Below are 17,693 nucleotides of genomic sequence, written 5' to 3'. Positions count from 1 at the left end.
TCTTCCTCAACAGTGCAGAATAATGTAAAGTAGCACAGTAAATCAATATACGCATCTGCCCTCTCGATACAAATCTTCTCTTTACCATGCCTCATATTTACAGCCTTCTCCCTGCTTTCCTTCTTGTCCGTCCTGTCCTGTAATACCTCACTCTCGCTCCTATTTCTAGTCTCTCCCCAGCCCAACCCATCTCCTACTTCCTTTCTGTTCCTAAACTCTTTACATGTTATACTCCCCCATTACACTGGGCTATTATTCTGTGCTGTTCTCTATTCTCTTGTACTGAGCTACCTTGTGTTGTGTGCTGTCCTCAGTACCCTGAGGTGTTATTGTACTGAACACTGCGGTGCTGCCGTGTACTGAGTTGTGCTGGCTGTCACTGTCCTGCTGTGTTGAATTCCACTGTGTAGTGTTCCAGTACAGTGACTCTGCTATGGTCCAGGAAAGACATATTGTGTTGGTCCTTGACCCTGGGTCTGCTTCAGCACCTCAGAGGAGGGATACATGAGTAGGTCTGTCTGTCCTCATGGGGAGAGTGATGAAAGTTGGAGTGATGACGTGACATGCAAGTAGCTATAGTAAATCATGGCTTTCAATCTGCCATTTTCTGAGGTCAAATGCTCTCAAAACAAATGTTTATGGGATAAGAAAAATGCAGGCTGAAAAGACAAAGATTTGTTTGTTGATTATGACTGCCATGTATTCTCTGTGTGCGCTTGTGGGTGTCATGAGTTGTGTGTGCGTGTCTGCATGTTTGTGTGAGTGACTCACGCAGGTGCACTGGCAGCCTGGCAGGCTCGTCCTCCATTCGGCTGGCTGGCCTGGCCGTGGGAGCATGGACGGGGGAGGAAGTGGAGTTTGGCAGGGGGCTGACGGAGGAAGGACTGAATGAGCGCCTCTCCTTCTATGAATAGATACACAGAGACACAAAGCATGCCTTAGTTACAAACCTCCCCGAAAACCATCCTTAAACCCAAACAGCCTGAGAATCACCACACCGAGAAACTATAACACCATTTACACATTCTTTATCTAAGTGATAAGGTACCCACACATAGCAAATCTTTTTATTCATAAAATCGTATTTGACTTATTTGGTGAAAGATGCTGGTGTGTTTGCATGGTCAATGCAGCCAGTCACTAAACAGGAGGTTGAACTTACTGGTATTTGTGCACATTTACTTATACAAAATGTAACCTGTCAACCTGACAATGTATGCATGTGCTGTTGTGTACAATGGTCTTCTAACATCATTCATATGCCTCTTTCTACTCTGCACCTTCTATGGCTCATCAACAGTGTGATGTTTATAGGCTCTCCGTTTGCCAACAGCAGCATCTTATAACATGGATTGGTGATTAATTTAACCAGTCAATCTAAAATGGCTAGTTCCTATTAGCCTACTGTATTAGGAACTCACTGTGGCATATGTAGCAATGAGCTTTTAATCTCATTTTATTATGCAGACCGCCCTACTCTTCAAGAATACTTCATGTATTTTGGTAGCCTATAGCCAACAATAATACACTATATCAAGTCTTACCTTTAGAAGATGTTGCATGTGTACAGCCCAGATTTGACACGGTTATGTATGGTCAAAAAGGGGTTCAGGTACAGATAGGGCCGAGAGGGGGCAAGAGAGTGAGTTTGTGTGCGAGTGTGTGTGTGTTTAGGGGCATACATATAGCCTTCAATAACTCTGCTACTTTTCTCTGCAAAACAATATCATTCCAAAATATCTTTAGGCCTACTCTCCTAGGGTTGCATCCCAACAATCCCAAATAGTTTCCTTGTCACCTGAAATTTGAAGAGCCATCTTTAGACTGTTACTGTAATGTAATAACATGATAACCACCATGCATTTATGCACTGCAACTGGTTTACATATTCTAGGCCTACACATGTCAGGTTTACATATACAAAATGTATTGTATAGAAAATGAATTACCTGTGTATACGATATATAAGGATAGTCACATTTCTGGTGGTTTTCAAACAAGCCATATGGCACGTTCAAAACAACTGGGAACTCTGAAATCTCTGAATTCTGACTTCAGTGCGTTCATGACAACTAGCAACACAGAAAAAAACGAGCTCCGACTGGGATAAATCGTTATCGCATCTTTCTATAGCTCCGACTTTCCGACCTCAAGATCACTGACGTCATGATTTGACCTCGTTTTTCCCCGAGTTCTCAGTTGTCTTAAAAGCACCAATAGCCTATGAAAACGAACGTCCTGACGAAAAACGTTTATCTCAGGTGTGCTGCGAAGTCGGTAAACTTGTAGCGCAGCATGGATGGACTTACCAGGCGCTGCTGTAGTCTACAACAGAGCGGCGAAACGTTCCCCTCAGCAACAGATGATTACCAACACACACGATGCAGTTGTCAACAACACGACTGCGTCAAGCGCATCTCACCCCGGGGTCCTAGAACTTGATTCTGCTTTATAAAATCAACAAATACCTTGGTTATGATCTGCGATGGGGATTCTGACATGTCTCGCTAAATTCAGGAAGTTCTCCTCTTCCCACTTTCCTTTTCTCGTTCTCCTCTTTGAAATAAACCAGAAAAAACACCCACACCCGACTCCCTGACTTGGGGAGGGTTACAGGGCCACGTAATAAATACGTTTAGGGTTTGTTATCGATCCATTATATAACCATGTGTATCATAAACGCGTGAAAGTTCTTTGTTTTCTGTAGGTGCTGTGCTCTACATTTCGGCGACGCGTTGGTTAATTCTCTTCCTGGAAGACGGGTGTAAAAGGCAGACATCTCCGTGGTGCTGCTCATTGACTTGGATGTGTAAACGGCGAAATTACGTGAATTCTCAGTATTGAGCCCAGCCCACTTGCTACAGAGGATTTGACTGCAGCCTGGTAAAAAAGGCGTTCCTTGCGTAGAATTACCTTATTGGTTTCCTGAGTTTCGTAGGCGTTTCTTATTGGGGAGAAAGATCTCCAAATGGTTCATTGCTAGAATGAGACGCCTACGAGATCCAGGGAGCCAATTAAATAATTATATTCAAGAAACACACTTTAGTCTAGCCTGCAGCCAGACTCTCTTCTGCAGCCACTTCTTTCTTAAAGGGGTACCCCATATCGGGATATTGCCTATGATGTTTACACACGGAGGGCTGAGTGTCTGCATGTTTTCGCTCCACCCTTGTACTTGAGCGATGCACTAAGGCCACTAATTAGTAAGGAACTCCCCTCAGCTGGTTGTCTAGGGCCCCTGGGGTTTCAAGAGGTCCCCGTGGGTCCTCCAAAAGGTGCATATTTTAATAAAACTCTCATAACAATATTTTCTCTCCCTATGTGTACTTTTGCATGAAGCCCAATGGTACACTTACAACATAGGCCAGAGACAGCAGAGGCTATCCCACCTCTGCCACCAATGTAATATGAGAGAGTCTCAATCTTGCTGTACAGCCGTGAGTGTAACTCCCTGGCATATGGTAACGGCAGCACAATCACCAGTGGAGGCTGCTGAGGGGAGGACGGCTCATAATAATGTCTGGAATGTTGACCATGGAAACCACGTGTTTGGTACCATTCCATTGACTCCATTCCAGATATTATTATGAGTCATCCTTCCCTCAGCAACCTCAACTGGCACTCACTATAAACAATTATGCACAAATGTAAGGATGGAAATTGCAACAAATTCATGGAAATATATTGATAGTTACATGTTAAATTCTGATCACTTAAAGTGATTTGACTGACATGAATTTTCCCTAGGCCTAGAGTTTGGATGGGATGCATCTGACATCTACTGGGCATAGTTGGTATTTTTACAGTAGACAGGCGATAGTAGACCTCCATATTTACAATCCAATGATAAAGATTCCAGGCCTATTTATATCAATACTATAACACATTGGCTAGGGTCAAGATCTTGCTAATTATTTTGTGCAATATGAACGCTTTATTGCATTGCAGAAGAAGGAATGATCAGTAAAGTTATACTAAGTTTCGTTTTCGATTCACTCACCAGCTTCCTTCTCAACACATCATTTCCTCGTCAGAGTCCCGAACCATATGGAAAGAATATAACTGTGTATAACGAGTTGAAGACATGACGGAATCGACAATAACTAAACTTATTTGTGCTAATCGTGGATCAATGAACGTCGATGAATTAGATGCAAATTTTTACAGTGACTTGCAAGTCTCGGTGCGGGATGTAATTGCGAATAGAGCGAAATTTTGTTTTGTTGTTTTTAACGGAGAGCAAAGGGTGGTAGCCAAGACTGGAGTTCGATTGTGCAAATCCAAAGATTGCCAGGGATGCGGAAATTTACATTTTTGTAAACGATTCATGCTTGGGGATTGTCCATTCAGACGGAGAAGGTATGGAACTTCAACGCTTCCCAATTTTGATACTGTTGTTACCGTGACGCTATTTTAATTACAAGGCCTGCTCTGGGGAAAGGCATATAGCCTTTCCTTTGCTTCATGGCAGGGATCATAATTACAAATCATTTGACTGCAAATTGACCGCAAGAATCCCAAACAGATATCATATTTCACTGAAACGTAATAATTTCAAATCTTGCTTACATTTGTTTACGATCAAGTCTCTCTATATTATGCTTTTGAATACGTGGAACATATTTCCCAAATTAAAATCACTTGCAGCTGATCTCCTGGTGTTTTTAGTATTTTATGTCCAAATAAAAAAAGTACAAATATTTGTTTGTTTTTTTTGGCTCAGAAAACTTGGGGAGCAAATATAAAACAACCGTTGTTGCCAGTTGTGGAACCCTGGTTTATGGCGTTATTGGTGTATATTGAGAACCACCAGGGTTGCCAGGTGAAGAAAATATTTTTTTAAACAATGACCTCTCAAAACCCACGCACAAGGCCTGAGAACTATTCCTCCATTTGTTCCACAGCAAGAGAGGAGTTGCCGCATTTATCCAATAAACCGTTATCTAGCAGTTAGGAAGGAATATTGCCATAATTTGTAACAACATAGGCTGAGGTAAAATGAGGTTTTCCATCAAAATAATGATCTTTCTGAGTTTAAGAATATGTCGCAAGAGAAAAGATAATTCACCCTTGTTAAACATTTTCCATCAATGGATGTCGATTTCACTTATTTTGACTGCTATAACTAAGCAATAAGGCCCAAAGTGGTGTGGTATATGGCCAATATACCACGGCTAAGGGCTGTTCTTAGGACACAGAACATTAGATTGATAAGCGTGAGTGCGCAGTGACGCCTGTTTGAACAATGTATTTGATTATTATGGCCATTTGTTTGTTTTAACCTGCCCGTCTCTACCTATTTATGTAACCACACTGACTTAAATACCTCATCCAAGTCCGTGGGGTTCCTCGTTCTGAAAATACCCAATCTGTGGCAGTCACAACCTCTTCCAGGTCCTAATACTTATAATAGTTTGGTTATTATGTGCCAAAAGAGCAAGGATGTCCTTGTTACTAAAGCCAATTCTAAAGTATAGTTTCACCAGTCATCTAACTCAGGCATTTCAAAGGTGGAGCACACAGCAACAGGGAGCCAGGGAGGTATGCATTTATTAACCAAATCCCCTACTTTAATCTTGAAATACAACTGCAACTTTATTCTCAAAATATTGCCACTTTATTCACAAAATAAAATATTGACTTTATTAAGGTTTTCAAGTACAATCCATGCCCAAAAAAATCCAAGTATGTGAGGATATCTCTGGGGTGGTCTGAGGGGGGCTAGGCCCCCAAACTGCCTTTTCCTGTCATCTTGAGCCATAATCACTATGCTTAATTCTGTCAGAATTTTTTTTTTTCTGTATTTTTAAGCATACAGTGCTTAAATTCTCCTACGGTTGTTCAGTTTGGCTGGACGGCCAGCTCTAGGAAGAGTCTTGGTGGTTCCAAACTTCTTCCATTTACGAACAATGGAGGCTACTGTTCTTGGATCTTCAATGCTGCAGAAATGTTTTGATACACTTCCCCAGATCTGTGCCTGGTTCTTTTTTTAAAGAATATAAATATGCTTTTCTGTATCTGCTAAAATTGTGAATGTGAGTCTGTAACGGCTCTCTTCTATCTCCTCCTCTGACGAAGAGGTAGAACAAGGATCGGACCAAAATTCAGCGTGATGATGATTCATGATTTATTTAAATGAAGGAAAACCCTATACAAGCAGAAACTACAAAAATAACTAAATTAAATAACGAAAACAGCCCTATCTGGTGCAAACACAAAGACAGGAACAATCACCCACAAAAACACTCACAGAATTTGGCTGCCTAAATATGGTTCCCAATCAGAGACAACGATAATCACCTGACTCTGATTGAGAACCGCCTCTTCTTGTTTTTTGTATGCTATTTTAATATGGAAATTAACCAATGATATCAGGCCTCACCCGGCCATGATTACAGACACCTGTGTGTGTCTTTTGACACTATATAAACGAGTCACCCCGCAGTGTTTGTCATTATACCCTGATGAAGACAGCTTGTCTGTCGAAACGTTGGACATTACATTTTTGCATCTGAGCTCCTAGAGTGTGCAACTCCCCTTTATTTTCAAGTGTTCCATTCTGCTAGCCAGCACCTCGCCTAAATAGGTGTGCGTTTCTTTCACCTCTAGATCACTATGCTCTCATCCATCTAAAAGCACAACCAAATTCCAATGGAAAAGCAATGTCTGATTTTGGTTTAGGGCTCGTTTAAATTTCAATCGTACTATCGCGCTGAACTTCGGTGATACAGATTGAATCAAGCTCTTAGTTGTCATCTGTCACGGATCCCTCTGGAACTTTCATTGCGCACACCTGGCTCCTATTCCCACTGATTGTATTTGTATATATGTGCCCTTTGTTTATCATGGTGCTGTCGATTATTGTTCCAATGTCCGTTGGTGCGTGTGAGTACCTGTGCTGTGTGTTTTGGGCTTTCATGCCGTTGTGGATTGCACAGATGATTACGGGTCTCGTCCTGTGTGTTAATCATTGTGCGCATGTGTATTTATTCAAGGTACTCCTCGCTCTTTTGTTTGGGTTTCAACCCTGTGTTTTGTTATGTGTTTGTCCCAGTGCCTTTACACGGCATGCCGTAATTTTGGGTGTGATAAAAAAAAACTATGCATTCCTGCGCCTGTCTCCCGAATCCCTTCATACCAGCGGGACATCTAAATGTGTTATCACTGCGCTCTCAACCATTTAAAACCACAACAAATTTCAGTTGGGAATACAATATCAGATATGTTGCATTTATGCATCTATGTTATCACCTTGACAGACCTGCAACCTTTGCATGCTATTTTGAGCACGCACAATTTCAGTAATTACATTAGACATTTATAGTTGATTATACAACGGGTGGGTCTAATCCTGAATGCTAATTGGTTAAAACCGCAATCCAGCCGGTGTCTATTCCACAAGTTACCACAGGCATTTTAACTTAATAGATTTAGCCGATTTACTCTGTTCCATTTGACTGCGCAATCTGCTGTCTCATCAGCCCAGCCAGGTAATTTATAAAAAGCATTGTTACGCACGCCTCTATGAAGAGGGAACGCAACACCCTGCTACAACTAAACTCTCTGTGAAGTGAAAAAGGTATGGACTGTAGGTGCAAGTAAGAATGACAACAGGCAGAATGTGGGACCGTTTACAAGGACTTTATTCCTTTACACGGTAATATGGGGAAAAGGGGCTGGACGGAACCAAAGCAAAGAAAGTAAATCTCAAAGCCCCCCCCCCGCCCCTCTCCTATCTTACCTGCCTACCCACTACTTACCTAATTTAGCACCACCTGGTGCCCTAACCAAAATACAGGGGGTGGTCCGCCCAGGTCTTACCTATTGTGCATAGACAATGAATATACTACGGGTATATGTATGCCCGCGGGCCTCTTGCCTAAGCACTCCCAAGGTGCCTTCCCCTTCTCGCCTGGGAACAAATAAAAAAGAATATTAAACAATTTCACAAACAAACTAAGAAACAAAAGACATCAAATAAGCTCTATCTGAGCAACAAACTCACAAAACATACGAACTTCCCAGCAATGAACTCCCAGCAAAATCTCTCTCAGCAATCCCTACCTCCAAAACTCTAGCAAATCTCTCTAGCAAAATCTCTGCAATGACCTCCCAGCAAATCTCTGCAATGACCTCCCAGCAAATCTCTGCAATGACCTCCCAGCAAATCTCTGCAATGACCTCCCAGCAAATCTCTGCAATGACCTCCCAGCAAATCTCTGCAATGACCTCCCAGCAAATCTCTGCAATGACCTCCCAGCAAATCTCTGCAATGACCTCCCAGCAAATCTCTGCAATGACCTCCCAGCAAATCTCTGCAATGACCTCCCAGCAAATCTCTGCAATGACCTCCCAGCAAATCTCTGCAATGACCTCCCAGCAAATCTCTGCAATGACCTCCCAGCAAATCTCCCTATCACAAACAATCTCTCTGCAATGACCTCCCAGAAAATCTCTCTCTCCTGAACAGAACACTGGCTTTTATATAGCTTCAGAAGGAATGGGTAATTGGAGACAGCTGTGTCTTGACGAGGGGGGCGGGGTCAGCTCTTCAATTAGCCCTGGAGTCGACCAATCAGCTGCTTGAGGGATTTCAGGAAGCCATTTCCTGAAATAAACACATGCAAAACACAAACTACAACACATAATCTGGTGAACGTAACAAGCATCTAGACATTATCTCACATTTCTTTGAGACTGACATTTAGTTTTCAACAGCAGAGATTTGTATAAACCTTGCTGTCTGTCTCCCCGACATTTGCAACATTGTTTCAATATTTAAAAAAATCTCCAACTGTCCAATAGTAATAATATGTCGTGACGATACAGACAGGCAGGCAGCGTTTCTCAGCCAGTCGAAATCATGAATCAGCTGGCATCATTTTTATGGATATATACACACAAATGTCAATTGAAAAAAAGTACAACTAAACGGAGTGCAGCTAGTTTGCAGACTTTTCAGCTTCAGTTTTAAGTGATTGTGTTAGCTGTGTTGTTGGCTAGCTCCTCTGAACAACAGTGTCCTGACGAGTGAACACCTTTTTTACACCAGGGGAAATCGCTCATTGTTATGGATGTATCCAAATAAATGTAATTTAGAAAAAAGCTAATGCAAATGCAGCTACTTTGTTGTTATTCTGGCTGCACTGTTTGACGTGACTGTAAGTTAGCCATAGTTGGCTAGCTAGCAAGCAAGGGATAAGAACGTTACCAACCAGTATGGCAATGTAACGTTTAGAATGAACGACTGGGTTGCGTCCATTGATACAGGACAAAAAGCCCGAACAACTGTGTCGTGTCTCTGGCAACCAGCTTGTGTAGCAACCCTAGATTTGTGTCAGAACTATATCTTGTGGAAGGATGAAATTGTATGAATAAATGTATCTAAATAACGTTAATGAAAATATGTCAATCATTATTTGAATATGTTGGTAACCCGTTGTATCAAAGTGATAATGCCATTGAAGTCAGTGTTTGGAGGATATGTTGGCACGGTTTGCCAATATATCCTCCAAACACTGGCGTCTCGGGCATTATCACTTAAATAAATACTGTTACATTAGTTTGTAAGATAGCCTTAACTTAGGACGCATGACTCGACTTTCGCCTCTCCCAAGCCCGTTGGGGAGTTGCAGCGATGAGACAAAATCGTAATTGGATCACAATTGGATATCATGAGAAAAAAAGAAGAAGAATGGTCCATCACCCAAAGGACATCCAGCCAACTTGACATAACTGTGGGAGGCATTGGAGTCAACATGGGCCAGCATCCCTGTGGAACGCTGTCGACACCTTGTTGAGTCCATGCCCTGACGAATTGAGGCTGTACTGAGGGCAAAAGGGGGTGCACCTCAATATTTGGAAGGTGTTCCTAATATTTTGTACACTGAGTGTATTTTCCACATAGATTTCACGTTACAATACATTGACAAATCATGTTGATTCAACCAGTTTGTGCCTAGTGAGATGGAAGGTTGTATCAAGAAAATGTTTACTTTTGACTACAGAGGAGGATGTCGCTTCAACCATGACATGACCTCGGGGGAGAACAGCAGAATCCTGAAAGAACACGGACTGGAGGAACTGAACAGATCTGAGCTGTGCACCCTGCTGCTTCAGAATGATGGCTTCCTCTTACCACCAGTATGTAACACTGCAGTAGGCTCCTTTGCTAAAGTATGCTCTGTCTGGTTAAGGCGTTGTGTTTAGTGATCATGATCTAAATTAAGTTCATGTTCTGCCAATCTTGTGCTGTGGTGTGCAGAAATATACATGGAATATCCCAGAATATTGTGTGTGTGTGTGTGTGTACTCATACATGCATATGTATGGGTGTGTGTGCATGCATGTGTGTTTGTGTGTATTGTTTTCTCGTACAAACAGTTCCTTCTGCTAGGTGTGCCACAACTACAACAACGGCGTTGGAGAGTATGGCAAATGCCTGGATGGCGAGACATGCAAGAGGCTCCACATCTGTGAGATGTATCTCAGGGGTAGCTGCAACTGTCCCAGGTGCCATGATTTCTACGAACCCCACCCATTAAAAATCCTGCAGGACAAAGGGGTGCCCAACGAGCTCATTGCCTCCCTGAAGTCGGTGTACATGAACATCGAGTGGTTGCAAAAGCAAGACCATGCCAAGCAAGGCAAGGGGCAACATCAAAGAGATAAAGCTAATGCAACCGCTAACACAAGTAACAAGTCTAACAGAGGCCCACTGAGCACTCACGGTAAGGCCGACACTGTTATTAGCATGTTAACTCATAAGTTATTAAACAATATTGTGTTATACCTTAATATAGTTTTACTAAAGTGTAAAGATGGTAAAGTGAGTTTGTTTAATTAATGAGAACATAGCATTTAGTGGAACCTAATGCTACTTCCTAATATCTTCAGGAGTTAGAAGAAATAGTGTGTGAATATAGATGCATTCTCATAACTGCAACCCACCTCTCACATGACCAGGGGCCTACTTGGGTCCCGACTCATGGTTTAAGAAACCCTGGGCTACTGTATAGGCTACTAAATAAAATATCCAGTGACACTGGCTTACCCAATGATAAAGATCCATTCATGATAACGCATGAATATACGTAGGCTACTCACCGGTGATGGCCGATTCGCTTGAGCTAATCAAAATAACTGGTTCTTTGCTTAATATTGGCAGGTGTTGAGAAAACATTTGGTAGCTTCTGCAGACAGATTAGTCTTCTCTGTTCAGCAAGAGGCATTTGCATTTCAAACTAAGTTTTTCCCGCAATTGTATTTAGACATTAACGAAAGGCCTATAGCTTGCTCTTCACTGACAACCGCAACAATATAATTAGAATACACAGAATGGTTGTGTCCATTGAAGTCAGGACTGGCAGGCATCTTGAGTGTACTCATGAGTTTACCAGTCAAATTGCCAGAGTTAGAGGTTCCAAGACCCTTCCATGGATTCTAGGTCTATGGCCACAACGCAACAAGCAGTTGGATATTTGGCGCGCTTGCTGCCCAAATTGCGGCTCTCTGTTGTATTATTTTGAATGCTTTTATTAATGTTTGTACAGACAGGAGTAGGCTAATTATATCTTTTTGGAAAATATATTTACATTTATCAGAGGTTGCTGCAGAAACTCCAGCACCCCTATTTCCCGCTCCTATGCTCACCAGACTCAGGGCGCTCCACCTCCAAAAGGTTGAGCATGATACTGCTACTCCTGCTGCTGCTGCCACCGCTGCCCTTAACACAAGCCAGAGGTCCAACAGACCTAGTCGAGGTAACGGCAATACTGCACGTAGCATGGTGGTCATGCAGTCACATCATTGATGTCAAGAATCAACATATAGGTTAATTGTGGCTTTCTTGTTTAAAATAACATTTGGCAGAAACTATTTTATGTGCTCAGTTACAGTGTATTGTATGATTATTAACTGGTATTAAGATCCGATGAGTGATGAACATTAAGAACAAGTTCCCAGTCACAAGCTATCAAAATGTATAGATGTTGATTCTATTGGCATGGTAAATTAAATGTCCAGTTCTCTTTTTCAGATAAAGCTGAAATATGCATGTACTTCATCAAGGGCAGTTGCATACACGGTGGTAAGACAGCATTTTCAAAGCATAATTTTATGAATAATCAATGCTTAGAGCTTAATAAACATAAGACTTCAACACCTAACTTTACTCATATTTCAGATAAGTGCTTTAAAGCCCACTCTACCATGCCCTACCAATGGGAGGTGAGGGAGGGACTAAACTGGACAGCTCTACAAAACAACGAGGTGATTGAGAAGGACTATTGCGACCCAGCAAAGACATACAGGTGGGCTCTACCTTTAAGAAGAATTCACTTGAATGGGCAGTAACACGTAGGGCTCTTGGTCCATGGGGGGCAAATGTTGCTAGTTGCTAATACAATGAGTTATTAATGCCATATACGCTTCTAGTTAGTGTGATATACAGCTTCCCCTATTGTGACTGCTGATTGTTCGCTGTCTTTTATTCTCTCTTGTCTAGTCGGGGAGTCCAGCCTGTGTGTTTCGATACGATGACCTGCGGCCTGAACAAAGCCCGGCGTCTCTCCACCGTCTCCTCTGTGCTACAGCCTACCTTCATCCTCACCACGGAGTGGGCCTGGTTCTGGGAGGACGAGTTTGGAAACTGGATCCAGTACGCATCAGCAGTGAGTGACGACGAGCACTGTTGAATAGTGATGGTTGAATAGGACAGAGTTCAGTCCCTCTTTAAATAAAAATGATGCAAATAATGCATAACCTCCATGTTTTCTGTCTTGCACTACAGATCAGTGGACACAGTGCAGCCACCATCACCAGTGAAGACCTGGAGAAGAGGTTCCAGGAAGACAACAAGGCTGTGATAGAGTTCACTGCGGGATCACAGACCTATGAATTCAGTTTCCCTGGTGAGCACAGATGACGTGATATCGAAGATAAACCAACTGCAGCCTTAAAACTATATACACCATACATAGTATATTACGAACAGATATGCAGTGATTCTTACAGCTACTGCTGTATGTGACAAATTGAGAGATTTCTCGATGGAGTCACTATGGTAAAACAATGACATCTGCATGTGAAGTGAACTGTCTGTTGTTACAACAGCTCTGCTCCTTTTCAGACATGATTCAAACAAACAAGCAGTACACCACCAAGAAGGTTGTGAGAAGACGGCCTGTGTTTGTCTCTTCAGCTGATGCACAAACTATCAAAACCAGGTAAGATAAAGCTGTGAATGTTTTTTGCATGGATCAATTTGCTCTTGAAATGACTCTCCTGGGGATTGTTCACTCACTTCACCACTAGGCTCCTCATGTGTTCTCTTGCATTGAAAGATGTCTATAGAAGAGGAGTAGCTGACCGGGTGCACGTTTTGATTTTGCCGTAGCACTATAGCCTTGTACGAACCATCCTGATGACGCAAACTTACATTCTGTTTCGCAACACGGATACAGTCTGGCAACGACCAGATTCAAACCATTTGAGCACATCCCTCTCCCTCCACCGTACAGCCGGACCAATCAGCGTCCTCTGATAATCTGTGGGGGTGGTTTAGTTGATGATGACAACGAGAAGTGCCTGGAGGTTGGTGTTGATGCTGCTATAGCAGCAGTTATTAAAGAACTGGAGGCAATAGGTTAATTGAAAGAACAGCAAAAAACTGCATTGAAGACTTTTCTTGGGGTAGAAGATGTTTTATCGGACTGGATTCGGCAAGAGCTTGATTTACCAGCTAGCTCCGCTGGTAGGCTGGACAATAGAATAAGTAAATATTCACCCAAGGCTGAAGAACAGCCAAAGGAACATTGGCTGAGCTGGGACATCAGCGCGAGGCCATAGCAAATGAATTGAAACAAACCTTCGCTGAACCTCTTCTGACTGAAGTTGTGATCTGTTTCACGTGTCCTTGTGATTGTCTCCATGCCCCTCCAGGTGTCGCTCATCTTCCCCATCATCCCCTGTGTATTTATACTTGTGTTCTGTGTTTGTCTCTGTTCGTTGCCAGTTCATCTTGTTTGTCAAGCCAACCAGCGTTTTTGTGTCAGCTCCTGCTTTTCCCCAGTCTCTCTTTTCCCATCCTCCTGGTTTTTGATCAACCTTTGCCCCATTTCTGGATTACCAACCTCTGCCTGACCTGACCCTGAGCCTGCCTACCATTCTGTACCTTTGCCCCATCTCTGGATTACCAACTTCTGCCTGACCTGACCCTGAGCCTGCCTACCATTCTGTACCTTTGCCCCTGCTGCTGTAATAAACATTGTTACTTCAACACGGTCTGCATCTGGGTCTTACCATGATCCTTGAATGAAGTGATACTTAGAATTCAATTTCCCCTAAATGGCACCAAAAGAAGTATCCCTTTTTTATTTTATAAATATTATTTTATAAATAACAACTCAGTGGTGTCAAGTGTGCTTACATCTGCGCAATGAGCAAGTATAGAAAAATTGCTACTTCTGACTTTTTCTGGTCTAGCGATCGATGACAACAGAGCTCGCTGCCCAGACTTGCATCATTAAAAAGAGGAGATTCTCCTGATTTAAAAATGGTGTCCAACATGAAAAAAAATCTAAATATACACATTGTGAGATATTTGGTTGAAATAGACAGACATGTCCTTGTAGAATTTCCCCATAGCGAAACAATGGAGCAGTAGCCTCAACAGTAATGTGTAATTCCTGACATTTGAAAGACTAGCGTTTGATGACAGCAGAGCTTGCTGCCCAGACTTACATCATTACAAAGAGGATATTGTAGTGTTTTATTATGTTGTCAGACTTGAAAATAATCTAAATATATACATTTTGTAGATATCTGGCGAAATAGACAGACATACCCCTATTTCCCCTATAGGAAACAATGGGACGAGCTCTGAAGTTTTAACTTCCAGCAATTGATCACAGCATAATACTCTACCCAAACATATGTACATCATCAGAAAGAATAGATTATCTTGATTAAAATGCTATAGAACTTCAAAACAACAGAATACATAAATATATTGATATTTGGTGAAATAGACAAACTTCCCCCAAAACAATGGCAGTCTAAAAATTCTAAGAGCAGTCTTTTATTTAGCCAGGTTACTATTTATCTGCAACCATTTGCCTTTTTTACTTTTGTTTTACATTTTGTGGTTGAACTGGACAACCAAATGTCTCTTTGCATTTTTACCTTCAGGAATATTTTTTTGTTCTTCTACATTTCAGAAAAAGGGCTCCGATCAATCACTCAAATTTCAGAGCTTTACCAGGACACTGGGACAAGGCACAAACCCCTGAAACAGGACACAAGGTATTATATTATATACAGTACATGCCAGATGCAAGGAACCTGCTGTTTTAGACCAATGGAGATGACTGTTTGTTTTGTTCCTGGGCAAAATAACTGCTCCAATATGTCCCTACATGGTAGGCTAATGGTGTATTATGACAGTTTCTCTGTCTCCCACCATGTCCCTATCAGAGAATTGACCTTCCGTGCTCGTCAGTGGAGTTTAAGGAGATTCAAGGACTTTTTCAGAACACCATGAGAGGCTTCAGCATCCACCAAATCGAGAGGATTCAGAACAAAGCCCTTTGGGAAGTCTTTCAGTGGTACGTTCCCTAAGACTACATACACTTTCAATTGACAATCACCTATTGATTGGTCTAGAATAGATGTTTGATTTTTTTAAAACCTTTATTTAACTAGGTAAGCCAGTTAAGAACAAATTCTTATTTACAATGACGGCCTACCCTAGCCAAACCCGGATGACGCTGGGCCAATTGTGTGTCGCCCTATGGGACTCCCAATCACAGCCGGATGTGATACAGCCTGATGCTCACTTCCTGACTGCACCCACAATAATTGCACATTATACAATATTTCTCTCTCTCGACTAACTTTCTGTCACAAATATAATCTCAAAAGGAAATACAAATCATTTATTTTCAATACATTCTGCACACTGTCTACAGTGCTTCTAGAGGACATACACTGATTGCAAGGCAAAGAGATGTATTTCTATTATTCTGATTGCAAGGCAAAGGGATTTATTTGATCTATTCTGATTGCAAGGCAAAGGGATTTATTTGATCTATTCTGATTGCAAGGCAAAGGGATTTATTTGATCTATTCTGATTGCAAGGCAAAGGGATTTATTTGATCTATTCTGATTGCAAGGCAAAGGGATCTCATGAAGAAGAACAACAGAGGGAGGAATGTGACGGAGAAACAGCTTTTCCATGGCACAGACTCCAAATACCTCGATGCCATCTGCCTTAACAACTTTGACTGGCGGATCTGTGGACTAAATGGAACAACCTATGGGAAAGGTGAGCTGTCTCATGTGCTTGTGCTATTACATGTCATTCTAATTATTGACATAAATCAACATGATATATCGTTGATATAATATATTTTCCTGTGATGAATGATTACTGCTTACCCCTTCATCCCCCTAACATCCAATTTCAGGGAGTTACTTTGCCAGGGATGCCAAATACTCCAACAGCTACACTGGCCAATTAAATACGAGGTCCATGTTTGTCTGTCGTGTGTTGGTGGGAGATTACATCAAAGGGCACTCGAGCTTCCTCCGGCCCCCCTCGAAGGACGGAGGGGACACCATCTTCTATGACAGCTGTGTGGATGACGTCAGCAACCCCTCCATCTTTGTGGTGTTTGAGAAGCACCAGGTGTACCCAGAGTACCTCATCCATTATGGTGAGGACGATGCATGGTCACAAGTATACCAGCAATACTACCGTCCAGCTCCTGTACCTGCTCCAGCACCAGCACCAGCATACAGACCAGCGGCTGCCACAGCGCCTAGACCAGCACCAGCATACAGACCAGCGGCTGCCCCAGTACCTAGACCAGCACCAGTATACAGACCAGCGCCTAGACCTGCACCAACATACACACCATCACCAACCCCTGCACCTAAACCTGACAGCTCCTGTGTCATTAGTTGAGGCTGACTGCGAGGGGTGAATTGTGAACCTTTTGATATTAAACCGAGGCAAAAACATATGCTTTTGTGAATTAGAGAAATGGATTTAGCACTCTGTTAAATGTTTGACAAATTACAGATAATATTGGGATGCACCTTACTATGATTACTAGATGTTCTGTTTTCTACAATGCAAGCATTTTTGTAGTGCTACTGACATTATATAATGGCAAATTGCGAACCTCACAACAAAAGTAGTTGTGTACATTATAAGCTTTATACCTTTACAGTACAGTGGTTTTACAGTATCTGCTGATGTGCATCAGTTCAATGGTTGTGCAATTATGGGTTTCATTCATTTTATTAATATAATCCATCTGTTTTCTTTGCATTATTCATGTTACTGAGGGAGGGAGGGAGGGAGGGAGGGAAATGCAGACTGTTTACATTCTGTCAGAACATGTTATGGTTAGACATCAGATATCCTATGGAAAGGAGAAAGGCCACAGTCAACAAGACAGCCATGAGTTGGGGAGGAGTGAGGAATTTGGGCTGAGGTCAGGTCAGATGAAGTGAGAAAGAACAGAAATCACTAAAGTCCTGTCTAGCAACAGAGATCTATTGGCTGTCCAGATGTGTAAGGACGGGAAGGTATAGCAGGAAAGTTTAAATACCAGTGCTTGTGTAAATATGTCTTTGTCATTCAGTTGTTTGACCCATTGGGTGAATAAACTTGATTTGAGCTTTA

At 42.1% G+C, this 17,693-nt stretch overlaps 2 protein-coding genes across 4 annotated transcripts in view; one reads left to right on the top strand and one right to left on the bottom strand.

Moving 5' to 3' along the window:
• LOC109910311 (transcription factor ETV6) overlaps nt 1-2,842 on the bottom strand; it is a 17,640-nt gene extending 14,798 nt beyond the window's left edge. The window contains exons 1-2 of one of the 3 annotated variants that reach the window (XM_031797553.1): nt 2,469-2,842; nt 772-904 (exon numbers count right to left, since the gene is read on the bottom strand). In XM_031797553.1, coding sequence (XP_031653413.1) covers nt 772-904; nt 2,469-2,501 — 166 coding nt within the window. In that variant the 5' untranslated portion in view covers nt 2,502-2,842. Of the gene's footprint in view, nt 1-771; nt 905-1,949 lie in introns of all 3 variants that reach the window. The other 2 variants (XM_031797554.1, XM_031797555.1) reach the window with 2 other exon arrangements.
• Nucleotides 2,795-17,693, top strand: LOC109910310 (protein mono-ADP-ribosyltransferase PARP12-like). The gene is made up of 13 exons (XM_020509462.2): nt 2,795-4,359; nt 10,008-10,143; nt 10,397-10,730; nt 11,604-11,762; nt 12,038-12,088; nt 12,185-12,311; nt 12,506-12,671; nt 12,791-12,911; nt 13,130-13,226; nt 15,219-15,303; nt 15,475-15,605; nt 16,174-16,325; nt 16,468-17,693. The coding sequence occupies exons 1-13, from the start codon at nt 4,085-4,087 to the stop codon at nt 16,965-16,967; spliced, it is 2,334 nt and encodes a 777-aa protein (XP_020365051.1). The 5' UTR covers nt 2,795-4,084; the 3' UTR covers nt 16,968-17,693.

Source organism: Oncorhynchus kisutch, linkage group LG19 (genome assembly GCF_002021735.2).
Source record: "Oncorhynchus kisutch isolate 150728-3 linkage group LG19, Okis_V2, whole genome shotgun sequence".
Taxonomy (NCBI): domain Eukaryota; kingdom Metazoa; phylum Chordata; class Actinopteri; order Salmoniformes; family Salmonidae; genus Oncorhynchus; species Oncorhynchus kisutch.
This window is presented reverse-complemented; position numbering and strand designations above follow the sequence as displayed.

Excerpts from the sequence above, each read along its gene's own strand:
- LOC109910310 (XM_020509462.2), top strand. The coding sequence starts at position 4,085 with ATGACGGAATCGACAATAACTAAACTTATTTGTGCTAATCGTGGATCA. Across the intron at positions 12,089-12,184 it reads GGGCAGTTGCATACACGGTG|ATAAGTGCTTTAAAGCCCAC; the intron begins GTAAGACAGCAT and ends CTCATATTTCAG. Across the intron at positions 16,326-16,467 it reads TGGAACAACCTATGGGAAAG|GGAGTTACTTTGCCAGGGAT; the intron begins GTGAGCTGTCTC and ends ATCCAATTTCAG.